The sequence below is a fragment of the Geospiza fortis genome, unplaced genomic scaffold (genome assembly GCF_000277835.1).
Source record: "Geospiza fortis unplaced genomic scaffold, GeoFor_1.0 scaffold10, whole genome shotgun sequence".
Classification (NCBI taxonomy): Eukaryota; Metazoa; Chordata; class Aves; order Passeriformes; family Thraupidae; genus Geospiza; species Geospiza fortis.
Genome location: NW_005054326.1, coordinates 209,846 through 222,793, shown reverse-complemented (window position 1 = coordinate 222,793; position 12,948 = coordinate 209,846). Strand labels below are relative to the sequence as shown.

The window sequence follows — 12,948 nt, the reverse complement described above, 5'->3', positions numbered from 1 at the left end:
GCAGGACCTGCCAGTCCTGAGGAGATCTGGGATGAGCAGAACACCCTGTTTCTGAGGTGAATTTCAGACATTTCAGATGGGACATGCAAAATATCCCCGTTTATGCTGTAAGGAGAGAAGCTGCAAACACTTTCTGGCTCTGAGCAGCTGCAGGGCTGGTTAAGTGTATTCTGGCCAGGAAAAGTCCCCAAACTAAGACTAAAGGAGTGTGAGAAACAGAGCAGCATTTCTTTCAGCCTTAATTCTCTGTACTGGGGGCTGGGAAAGCAGCTCCAAACCCTGAAGCAGGTGGCCAGGCTGGACAGCCCTTCTTGGGGACATGCTTGTGGCAAGTCCACACATTGATCCATGAGCCACAAGCCATCACTGTCCTGTTGAGCTGCCCTGGATTTACAGCACTGCCACTGCAGCACAGTTGTTGGCAGTGGAATGTTCTTCTTGCTCAGAAGAATCACTGTGATGACCACAAAGGTGACCTCATAAAGTTGGGGCAAACTGCTTGCAAGAATTTAACATGTGGCTCATGTCATGAGTGGCGAAGAGCCCTGACACATCAGGACCTCATTTTTCCCCTGTCCCTGGTAGAGAGTGACATCCTTTACTAGCTCCTGTTATAACATCATCAAAGCAGATGGAGTTCAAGCAGTAGAAAGGACAGTGGTGTGAAGGACAGGGTGCAGGGAGGGGTGGATGAGACCATCAGCTTGGAAAATGCAGAATGGAAGTTGATCTGAGGCCTCTCAGCCTCAGCCAGTGTTGGATGAGGGCTGTCGTGGTGGGCTTGGAGAAGCAGGCCCTGCAAGGGAAAACTCAAAGAGCCTGCATGAACCACACCCAGGATAAACGTGGCCAGCACCAAGGCATATTTTTAAACTGGCAGAAGTGGCCTGCACAGACTTTAAGGGTTTTGGTTTGGTTTTATTTTTTTTCCTTTTTTTTTTTTTGGCACAAGCTTAATGAAAAGAAGCTGCTTTAAAATCTAACTCCTGCACAGAGACAAGACCTATGAGAGAGATTATGCTTAAGCCTACTGACACTTAATTTGCTGGGAAGCAATGCAGCTGCAGCAGCACTGAGAGGTTCAGAGAAGCCCAGTAGCATGTACATCATCAGCAAAAGGCTCAGGCTGAGCCTCTGCATGCACATACTGGACATCAAAATGTTATCAGCAGCCTCAGAGTCTGCTGGTCAGGGATTAGTAAACAGCCAGAGGAGCTGATAACAAATTGCAAACTTTATAGCAAAGAGTGAGTTAATTCCAGGCTGTCATTGCTACCATCTGCACTTCCAGAAAGACTTTTGTCAGACATTTGGCAACCAATCCTTCTGAGCAGCAAAAGCAGTTGCTGTGCCTTGTTATGAACTACAGAGGCCAGATTGTGAATTCTTTCCCACCAGCATAAATCATGCACTCGAGTCAGAGGATTTACTCTGGCACATGTGACAAAATCTGCCACTTAGTTACCAATATAAAACATAGAATTTAACCAATTATCTTGTAAAATATCTTCTGAGTACATTACCATGGAGTAAAAAAAAGAGAAACTTTTATGATCTACGGAATTCTAGAAATAGTTCTTTCTAGGCTGCATGCCTTGGCTGGAAGTATTTTTGGCTTAATTAAAAGCTTTCAAACCTGTGCTGATGTCCACAAAAGCAGAAGCCCTTATAGACACAGAGAGAAACTGAGATGCTGAGAGCAGAGAAAAATCTGTGGCAGCAAACATATCTTCTCAGCACCTCTGAAAAGCAGATTTGTAGGATGAGTGCAGTCTGAATGCATCACGCCCATATTCCAACAGCAAGTCTCAGCTTCCCAAAAAACAAGAGAACTTGGGAAGCAGAAATAGGCTCAGTGCTGCAGAGCCAGAGGTACACAGTCAGGCAAGGGAGAGCATTAGATCCCTGATCATTAATTCCTCTGCACATAACCCGGAAAAAATGTGTGTGCTCAATTTCTCTCTCACAAAATGTCTCCTTCGCTTCATATTTTTCACATACACCAGCCTTGGCGTGCAGTCAAGAAAATGTTAACATCTCTGGCAAAAATCTACAGCCCCTTCTTAACAACATGTGCAATCCATTTCTTCCAGCCCCAATAGCATTCTTCCACCCTGCTACTCCCCCACACACATGGACACTCTTTTTTTTCATCTGCAGACACCCTCTCCTGCTCTTCCTCTTCTCCATCCAGTCAGACACATTCCAACTGTCTCTATTTCTCCATCTCTGTCTCACACATATGTCTTGCTGGGCAGAGAGCAAATTGGCAAACACAAGCTAGATATGGAAGCAGGGAGATACAAACACAGCCACAGTCTGGACTCTGTCTTGGAGGAATTTCTAACTTGCCTGTAGGAGCGGATTTATGAGTTATCAGTTGAACCACTTGAAAGTCCTCCTGCATTATCCCAGAGCTGGGCTGGGATTTATCAGAAGGAGCTAAGCCATGGTGTGTGCAAAAGAAGACTTAAGTTACTTCTTAATAACTACAGTCTACAAGACCTGTGTAGTTTCTCCTGCAAGAAGGCACAGGTTGGTCTTCGGTTTGGGAATAGCAGCTGAAAAGAATGGGCCAGCTGGGAACCACAGTGAAGGACATGCCATGGAACAGGGGCCACAGGCCCAGCCAGCCCAGAGCAATGAGTGATGATGCTGTCTGTGACTGCAGCTCCTCAGGAGACTCATATGTTCCTTCTTTTATCAACTTCTCAGTGACAGACCTTCAATCACCAGCTCAGCCAGCTAAATGAGCAACGGCATCTCTTCTTTGCAGAGCAGGGAAACAGAGCCAGGCTCTGCCTTGGCCCTGTCATGCCTTTCTGCAAGTCCCCCACTGTACAAAGGGTGGAAAAAAGTCTTTCCTAGCCCAGGAATTTCTAGTTAATTCTATTTTTTTAACTATTAGGTGGTTCTACTTACAGTGATGGAAGACAGCCTTGGCTGGAGAAGTCCCATGACACACAGACACAGAGTGATGATGGAGACACGTGACAGATTCACAGGATGGCAGTGACATGGAGACATGAATTTGCACACAGCAGTCATGGAGGTGATGTAGGAAAGAGATGAAGGAAGCACAAAAGGAAATGGTGATGAGCAGGACAGCAGTGACATCCCCCCTCCCTTTTTGCTCTCCTCAAGCACAGACTAAATCAGACTGCAGCCGCAGCAAGCCCCCCCTGCCTGTTCCTCTGAATGAGCAGTCTCTCCTGAACTGCCATGAGTACTGCACCTGCTCATCTGACTCTTCCTCACCAATTTCTGCATGGGACCACTCCTGCTACCCTGATGTGTGTTACACAGCAGCCAGGGCTGCTCAGGGGACAGCTGAGCTTCTACTGCCACCTCTTTGGAGGAGGAGAGCGAGACCTATACAGCACCCACAGACCTCCTCCTCTAGAAGGAAATTTTGCTTTCAAAAAATGACTGTTTCCCCATTATGCCAGGAGAATTCAGTGCAGAAGACCCAGCCCCACAGCTGGCGTGGAAGATACCACTGTCTCCACTAAAGGCACTACTAGTGATCAATAATTAGCAAGATTAATTACAGCCACTGCTTGGCTGTGCAGAACACACTTCCCCTTCCCCTCTGAGTCTCCTCAGGGCCATTAACACCCCCCTGCCTGCAGGGGCTGGGATGGGACTGCAGAGATTCCTGGGGTGTTTCCAGCAGGCAGCACTTCAGCTGCAGGTCAGGTCACTGTACTGCAAGCCAGACAGCCCCCTCTGGTGCTATGCAATACCACGTGCCACCATCTTCTCTCTTCCTGAGTAGGCCCACTGGGTAAGAGAAGACCTCAGTGTGTTATTGAACTCTGAGGTTTCTGTCTGGCTTCCTGGGACCTCTGCTAGGCTCTGGAGAGCCTGCTGTTCCACCCCTGCTCTGTCCTGTCCTGTAGCAGACTGGAAGGAAGGATTTCCAACAGAAATTTTTTGCAGCTGATGGCCTCTCTCATCCCACTGCACATGGGGTAGGGGTCCTCAGAAAGAAGTGTCTCCTCTCTCCTCAGCAAATTACCCTGAGGGGAGCAAGCTCCCAGAGTGCTCCCAGCTGCACACACCTCACCCTGACCATCCTGGTGCTGTGGCAGCCTGGAAGGGGGGTGGAAATGGGGGGAGATGGGGGATCTGGAAGCTGCATTCCAGTGTCTGTGGAGTAAAGAGTGTGGGGCAGAGGGCAGGCTCCTTGCAGAGGCCAGGCTTCCCTGTACAGTTTCTTCTGTCACCAGTGGCTGCAACACTCACGTGCTATGGGGTGGCTGGACTCTTGTGTACTCACCATCTGCCAAGTTGTCTGAGTGCCAGAAGCTACTCATGTTAAACTCCAAAAGGAAGCTGTCAAAAGAGCAAGAACAGAGGATGCTTTTTCAGCAGCCTGGAAGGATGCAGGTGTCAGGGAGATGGCCCTGTCGCCCAGTGAGTATCAGTTCAAAAATGTTTACTACAAATTTCTGGCAGTGCAAGTCTGATTTTTTAGATTTTTAATTTTTTTCCCCTCTCCACATGCTAGAATGTAGCTCTGTATTGTGGGATCTGTGCTGTGGAAGATTTGAATGGGTTTTTTCCTGTGCAAGGGGCTTGTCAGTGAAGGAAGGAATGAGGATGGCAGCCCCTGAGGCTGGGAGGGGATTCAGCCATGATAGGACCCACCTGAGGAGCAGGCATGATGGCCATCAGAAGCCCAGACTGGCTGCTTGGAGGTAACTCCATGGAAATGTCCTGTACCAGCAGGCTAAAACCCTCAGAGCTGGACCTTTACCACATCTCCCCTTTCGCACACCCAGCAAGCTGAGCAGTGGCACTTCCATGCTAATTTGAGCTTGAACTCTGCTTCACCCCAGAAGTCTGAGGTGAACCAAACCCAGAGGAGAGCCTCCCCTCTCTCCCTCCTTGCCTGGCACTCACAGCTGAGCTGCTTGGCTTGCTGCCTTCAGCCCTGTCCCCCCGTGAGAGGAAGATGTGCATTCGCTCCTCACGGGCAAAGCACTCGGCACCGAGGATCGGCACAGAGCCCCAGGAGACCCAAGTCCTATTTCTGACTCAGGCACTTTGTACTGAGTGATTTCAGGTAAATCCCAGACCCTCTGTGGGCCTCTGCCTCTCAAAATGGCAATAGTAATAGTTTTCTGTCCCCCAGGAGCACAGTGCAGAGCTGAATGTCAGGAGAAGGCTGACAGCAAAGCCCTACGTGGGGGCTTCCACTTGCAGCTTTCCCAGCTCTTGCCCCTCCTGGTCTGAACTTCCCAAACACCCCCATCTTTTGGTACTCACATGAGGAAATCACTTATCAGCCACTTCACTGCAGCTACAAAGGCATAAATTGGCTGGAGAACAAAAGAAGAAATGAGAAATACCATAAGGAGCTGGTCAGAGAACTTATAATTGTTATGCAGGACCCCACGTTTTAGACCAAGTCCCTCCACTGATCAGAGCTCTTGAAGACAGGCTGGAAATACAAGGTCTGGGCATCACTGGAAAATGTTCAAAATACATCAAAAGCCAGCAGAGCTGCCCTGCTACTAATAATACCTCCTCACCCCCTCCCCATGAGGGTCAGGGAGTTTATCAGGAATGTATGAAGGACTTTGAAGATGTAATTGCTTGATGATTTCTCTCCAGTGTGGATGACCTTCAGAGCTCAGAGCAGGAGAGAAACACAGCTAAATGGGACACCACCAGTTTAGGATGCTTTTGTGTTCTGAGAGCAAGTGGTGTTTCTGGGACAAGTGACAGCACTGCCCAGGATTTAGTATTATCTGCCATTGATTGATTATGCTTCACTGTGCTTTCATCCAGCTTTTCCTCAAGATGGCATGACTTCTATCATCTTCTTGCTTTTCAGCTACAAATTGGAAATCCAGCATTATCCCAGGAACAATTCATCTGCAGAGGATACTGCTGCTTCTTTTCCTCATGGTTACCACATCTAATTTTCATCTTCCCCTCTCATAATCACGCCCATGTCCTCAAACCCAAAACAGATGTGGCAGTCACAGGATGCAGGATAATGTTCCATTACTGATGATTTCTCTTCAGGCAAAATAAATGAGAAAATAGTAAAATATAGAGATGGTTGGCAATTTGACTGATTGTTATGTCTGTATATGAAAAACTGACTTTTCTTTGATTGCTTCCTTTTTAAGGGTTTTGCTAAGAGGGGAAGATAAGAGATGGAGGCTGAATGCTCTCCTTTTTATTTTCTTCCAAATTCACCTCATTTTTGGCAGCTCATAGTTTGTGACATTTCTTTCAGTGATCAGGATTGGAGGATATAATCAAGCAAATATTTTCACTACAATCACCATATGATATCTAGCCAGCTCAAGTATAGCCATTGCAAACCAGGCATTGTTAAAAGTGTTATTGCTAAGAATGTTGTAAAAGGCAATATTTTGTTGAAAATTCTTTTACTGGAAAAAAAATTACAATGTCACACTGTAAGGGTACTTCCTGCACTCCTTCCAGGATCAAAGGATCATAACAGTAACAAACACATCCCTGTTTAGGGTTGTGTCAAGAAGTTTGAAGTGGCCTAAGTGTTGAGTAGTTACTTTATTCTGCCTGTTTGAGGTAAGGTTAGGAAGGTGGAGTGGGATTGGAGTATGAGTTTGTATCAGCCTAAAGAGAGGTTGTTTTTGGGTATTGGTAAAAACCCTTCACTCTGTGCTTTGTTCCCTGGGCTACCAGCATTCTCCCTCTCCTGCTCCAGGCTCACTCATCCTTCCCCAATGACTGCTAGTTTTCCTCAGATGTTCCCTGACACTGCAACTCTCCTTCTTGAGCTGAGTAAAACATGTCCTATAAAAGCATTCCTGTTCATTTCAGCTGCTAGCTGATTGCTTGGCTCCCAGGAGAACCTGCCATAGTTTAGCTCCTGTTCTTTCCCTGGTCCTTCCAATTTTCAGTGAGATCCTACAAGGCAATAGAGAGCCACACTGGAAACCAACATCAGTGGCCACCACTGCTTCAGGAATCTGCCTGAGGTGAGTTTGGACAGTGCCATCCTGAAAGCAAACATCTCCTGAAGTTTTTGGGGAATGTTGGAGCTGCCCTGCAGGAGGAAGCCCAGCCAGGGGGGGAAGCATGGCGACAGCTACGTACGCTGAGCAGGGGCCGGGCGCCGCTGTGGTGGTGGTAGGGCACCTTGCACATGGCCTGGTAATCATACATGGTCACCCTGCAAGCAAAACACAACAGGCAAGCAGTCAAAAGCAAGCAATGTCCCCCACGGGACAGACACGTCAGCTTTTTCTCAAAAATGTCAGGTATGAACTGTTTCCTGGATTCAGGAAAGCAGTGACCTGCTCACACGTGTCTTTGCTGTTTGGCCAGTGCTGGGTCTTGCAGAGCAAGAAATACAGGCTCTGGAATAATGTAACTGGGTCAACACAGGAGGAAATATGTCCCTAATTTCACACAGTGAGTAAAGCAAGCTATGAAGCAGAGGAATTATAATTGTAACTACCTCAGGTCCCTCTAGTTCCTGTTTTCAAGCCACTGAAACTCTGAACTCTCTTTTGACATTGGCTGAGGGAGTGGAGTGAGATGAACAGAATTTTTTTTAAGAGAGAGAGAAATGTGGTCAGCCCACTGCAATGCTGCATCTGTGGAGCATTCTGACAACCACTCCCCAGAAAGGCTTTCCCAGTGGCAGGAGAAACTGAAGCACTTCTGTACCCAAAATGCCAAGAAATGTTTCCCATAACATCATGCCCTGGAAAAGACAGAGAAGCAGCTGCTCTCTGGCCACACAGAGGTTGGAAGTTTCTGTCTCTCTCTGTGCTTTGCAGCAGGTGGAAGAGCAAGAGATGAGGAGAAACAGTGTGTGATGAAACTGATGACGGCTGAGCCAGTCAGCAGATGGGGCAGGTAGCTAAATGAGCTCTTGTGTCTGGGTAAGAGAGTCACCAGCATCACCAGCATGTGCATTTTCCCTGGCCAAGTGCTTCTCAGAAGGACCAACATGCTCTGACCCACCCAGCAGCAAAGAACAAGAAGTACAGCGTGGAGATCCCCCACTTACCGCCTGAACATGCCCATGTTTAGCAGCTGGGTCATCACTGAGCCATCCACTGCACCAAAAAATTTTCCAGTCTGCAAGCACAAAAAGGGAAAAACAGAATAAATTGTAAATTTTCCAAATGCTCGATGGCTCCAGCTGATCTAGCTTGTCTGGAGGCTGCTGTACACAAGGAAGGTTTTTGTAAGGAGGCAATGCTGAGCTTTGTCCTTTGGCTGGCTGGAAAGCTTGAGGGAGGACTTCCCCCAACACCAGCTGGGCATCCTGTACCATTCCTACCACGCTTGGAAAAGATTTAGCCCACATAAGTCCTTGTGGCTTGTCAGAAAAAGGCAGACTCTCAAGCTGCAGAGACCCAGGCATGCTGAATCACTGGAAGCCTGGACTCTCTCGTGGGTTATTGGGAATCCATATTCTCTGGAATGGCTGAGTCTTCCATCTGAGCCTCTCTGCTACCCATGGGCACTGCAGTTTTGGAAAACTCTGCTCTCCTGCTGCCCTAGGTGAACTGGCCCACCATGCACGAGTGTGATGTACAGATTTCTTTAGGTAGCAAACGCAATATTACAGCTCACTGCTGGGTGAGTTCTGAGCAGGCAGTGGCCCAAACAACACAACACAAAGCCATCCATCCCTGTAGCTTACATACCGTGCACTGGCACAGCTAGAACTAAGTTGCATTTGGGGGGACAACAACCCCCCAGTTCTGCTTGCATGCCCAAACTAAAGGTGGGGCTGGTGGCCCTCTGGTTCCATGTATGCCTTGGAGTCAATAACCTCAAATAAGGACCCAATCTCAAATCTGCTAACTGCTGCTTTAAAGATTTCCCCAAACAAACAATTCTGGCCTTCCTGATTACTAAATCATGACAAATATATTGCAAAAATGCTTCAAACCTGTCAAGTCCACTGCTTTGTTCACAGGCAAGTAAATGAAATGTTTGTAAATAATAAAAGTGCAGATATGAGCTGTCCTCTGTCTGTTTTCCTGGCTCATAGGTCCTGACAGAGTAAATAGCTCCCATGTGTTATGGAAGCATTCACACAGTCTGGGATGTTTTGCTTTTCTACTGATAGGCTAGCAGTCATTTAGCATGTATTAGCACATGACAGATGACTTCATTTATTTGAGTGGGACATTTCCACAAAAAAAGTCCAAACCCTTAGGCAGATTTACCTAAGATCACATGGTAATCATCTAACAGTTGTGGTACATGGTTATGAGCCTCTTCCCAAAAGGCTTTAGAAGTCATTTCACTGTACAAATTGATGCATAACATCAACTCCCCTTCAAGCATTTAGGCTGTAATCGTCTCAGACAGTCCAATGTGCCTGAGCAACCGCTAACTTTTTTCACCTCCCTCGCTCTTTCAATCTGATTAGGGTGGTGAAGAGGCCAGCTGCTTCCATTTAATACCAGTCTGCAGACCCAGCAGTGAGATTTAACACAGTGCAAGCTGCAGGCAGTGGGGCAAGGAGAGGGGGCTACTGCAAGGCTGTAAATGAGGCCCATCCTGTCAAGAGATGCTGATGTCTGGCTGAATTTCTCCGTGCAGGACATCATTTGTATAGGTTTAAGAATGAGCAGCTATTAGTGCAAGTGAGAGTATGGCCAGGGAGTGTGTTCAGAAAGGCATCAGCAAACTGGTCTCCAACAGCAAACTCGGCACCCAAAGCTTGCTGCTGCTTTAGGTGCCCTGTTCAGGCAGTAACACAGAAAAGCATCACTAGGCAGAAACCAAAGCTGTCCCATTTTGTAAAGCAACTCTCATTACATCCTGCTTCCTCCAGTGACTGCTGCTCTCCTAGGCATCCCTCTGCTGTGTTTCTCCTTACTCCCATCCCTGGGCCAGTTCCCACAGGCCCTTGCCATTTCAGAGGTTGACAGCACAAAGCATTGCTCTGACATCCTGCATGACACACGCTGTGTCACTCTCCCCTGCAGCTGAGTGTGCAGGCACATGTGCACAGCAAAGACATGCAACCCAGAGCACACATGTGACTCAAAAGCTACATCACTGCTCACATGCATCCATGCTTTGCTGGCTCATTGAGTAATTTACACTTTTTGTACACTCAGAAGCTGTAGACAAACAGGATCTGCCAAATTGCCCAGGTTTTGGGCAGGCAGGCAGCCTCTTCCTCCTCCAGCATGGCTCAAACAGAGCCAGCCCTTGCTTCTCCACAAGCTCTGAGCTCTGGTGGCATCTTGGCTTTTGGCTGTCTCTCTGCACCCTGCTCCTGGAGTCCCACCTGGGCAGAGCTTGCAGACATCCTCTGCAAAATGCCTCAGGCAGAAGGCAGCAATCCTAGAAAAAGAGGTTTAGTCAGAGAGGGAACATCTGGATGCAGCAGGCGGAGGGAGCTCAAGATCTGGGATCCACAGCTGTGCCTATGACTGGCAGGGAGAAGCAGCTAAAACCTCAGGGGTGGCTGTGGGGCCATGGCTGCAAACATGACAGAAAAAGCAGAGCAGCCCTCACTGCAGCACAGCCTGACCCTGCCACTTATTTTCCCTTCCTCCAAGAGCACCTGGTCCTCACTCACTCCCTTCTCCTGGCTCTGTGTTTTAACTCTTTGCTCCCTCTGGGATGAGACTGGATGGGGAGATTAGCTCGAATTAAGAGATTAACCATTCTTCCCCAAGTAATCCTGCAGGGAGCTTCCAACTTGTCACTCATTAAAATCCTGAGTCCCTTTTCCATGGTGGTTTCCAACTGCCAGTAAGCTTCCTGCTGCCTTCATACAGAGGTTATTAGAGCCAATCCCTCACCCTGATCCCCCATGCCAAGGGCAGAGGAGAGCAGAGCCTGAGCCATGCTGTCCTCACCCTGTTCCTGTGGGAAGCTGCTCTGATTCACCCAGGGAAGGAGGTGCAGGCAGCAGGCAGCTCTGGCAGGCAGAAAAGCCAAAATACCCACAAAAACCCAGATACAGGATTTTTTGGGGTATTTTTTAAGGGATGCCTTAAGGAAAGACTACAGAATGAGACAGGGAAGGCAACACAGCAGCAGGTGATCCACGCAGCAACATCCAGGTGGCGTCTAGGAAACCCAGGATATTGATTTAGTGCTGTCTTGAGTTCCCTGTAGGGTTTAATGGTGTGGAGACTCATGGTGTCACCAGGAAATAAAAACAGTAACTGGAAAAGGATAAAGAAAAAAAAAAAGCAATGGTGAACTCTCTGAAGTCAGGGAAGGCAAAAGCTGGAGGAGGACAGCTCTGGTGCTTGCCAAAATGCCTGATCTTGGAGGCATGTGGATAATGTTTATAATTTACCCAAATCCACCATAATGCCACATTTCTGCTAATCAGATCTTTCAGAGATGAGCTTTGGAAAAACCTATTTTCCATAAGATGCAGCGCAAAGTACTGAGGCAGAGCCCAGGAGGACAGTGCTGAGGTCACACAGGTGACATGTGTAGCTGATGGACACATACAGTGCTGAGGTCACACAGGTGACATGGTAGCTAAAGTGTGTAGCTGATGGACACGTCATAGGAGTCAGTGAAGTGTCTTTGAAAATGCCACAGGCATCAGAGAAGAAAACAGCAATTCCTAAGACCACCAGCCCATCACAAAAACTCAGTAGGGCCTGGCCTGGCCACCCACAGCAGGGAGCCAATGCAACTTTTACAGCATTTCCCTCCCTTAGTCTTCAAGTTCTATTTGCTTTTTTGTTTTTTGGCACACCACATCATTGAAGGGACACTTCTACCAGACTATTCAGTGTGCTGGGTAGGGCACTTTTCACTTTCCTACAGAAAAGAGGTTGGGTATCCCTTGCAATAAGCTCCCCTTGGTGTCTGTCTTTATCCCCCCTGGTGCCTTTGTGTTGCTGACTGGTTTTGCTCTGTGACTCTCAGAATTTCAGCCTCTCTGAACTCACTGTGCAGTGCCTGCAGAGTGCACAGTCTCACCTTTTTCTTTTGCCAGCCCATGCTGAATATGCTAACCAACCCAAGCCCAGGTGGGAAACCATGGCACTCATATAGCTGATGTTTTCCATCTGAATAGCCATCTAGAAATTCTTCTTTCCCTTCTGTCCCAGCTACTTTGAGATCAATGTCACTACTTCATGCTTCACTATTTCACCAGGTTCTTGTAAGGAACTCGGTTCAAAGCTGAAGAGAATTGAAATTCAACAGGTTATCTAATCTCCCTTATCTCCTGATTTTGTCATGCTTTCAAACAACTATAGCTGATAAGTTTTCTTCCTTCTGGAAGCTGTGCTGCTGGTGCCAATCACATCCACCAGGAGTTCTGTTACCTTAATTTCCATTTCAACCAGTTTGTCACGTCTTGAAGAAAGTAATTTCTGGGATTGGACCTGCTGCCTTTTGGAAATGCATTTGTTAAGAGCAGCACAATGGCAATTTTAATGAAACTCCACAATTCTGTCAGTAACAAAACCCCTTCATTTCCCACTTCTTCTCTAAGCCCACTCTCACTATTGACTTATTGCTTTGTAGCTTATGAGACTGTTTCCACATATCACTTTCTGATGTCCAGAACTATGGGGTTTAATTATTTTGAAAGAAGAAGCTCTATGGTGAATTTATCAGAGAATGGAAAAGCGTAACTCAACCATGCTGTGGCTGGTAGTACTGACTTTACCCAGCTGCACAGGATGTCACATCAAACTTGCACCCCTTCAGCTCCCTAGAAATGGCTGTGGAACCACACACCTTATTATTATTTCTGTTCTGAGCCTTTTCCCTTGCAAGTCCAGTAAATTCTCCAATTCTATAGGTGTGTTCCTGTTTCCAATTTACTTAAATTATTTTATCTTCATTTTTTGCCTTTAGCATTTTGCTCTTACCATCCCCTCAGTTTCCTTTCCTGAAGAACACCTTCTTTGGCTTCAGAAGCACTCAAAAGTGCTGCTCCCTTCCCTTCCCTTCCCTTCCCTTCCCTTCCCTTCC

The 12,948-nt window shown here is 47.3% G+C and overlaps 1 protein-coding gene across 1 annotated transcript in view; it reads right to left on the bottom strand.

The window, feature by feature from the left end:
• CACNA2D4 (calcium voltage-gated channel auxiliary subunit alpha2delta 4) overlaps positions 1-12,948 on the bottom strand; it is a 116,313-nt gene that overhangs the window by 5,271 nt on the left and 98,094 nt on the right. Inside the window, exons 31-34 of the mRNA XM_031057045.1 lie at positions 8,027-8,097; positions 7,105-7,180; positions 5,275-5,327; positions 4,283-4,338 (exon numbers count right to left, since the gene is read on the bottom strand). Of these exons, the coding sequence (XP_030912905.1) occupies positions 4,283-4,338; positions 5,275-5,327; positions 7,105-7,180; positions 8,027-8,097 (256 nt within the window). The remainder of the gene's footprint in view (positions 1-4,282; positions 4,339-5,274; positions 5,328-7,104; positions 7,181-8,026; positions 8,098-12,948) is intronic.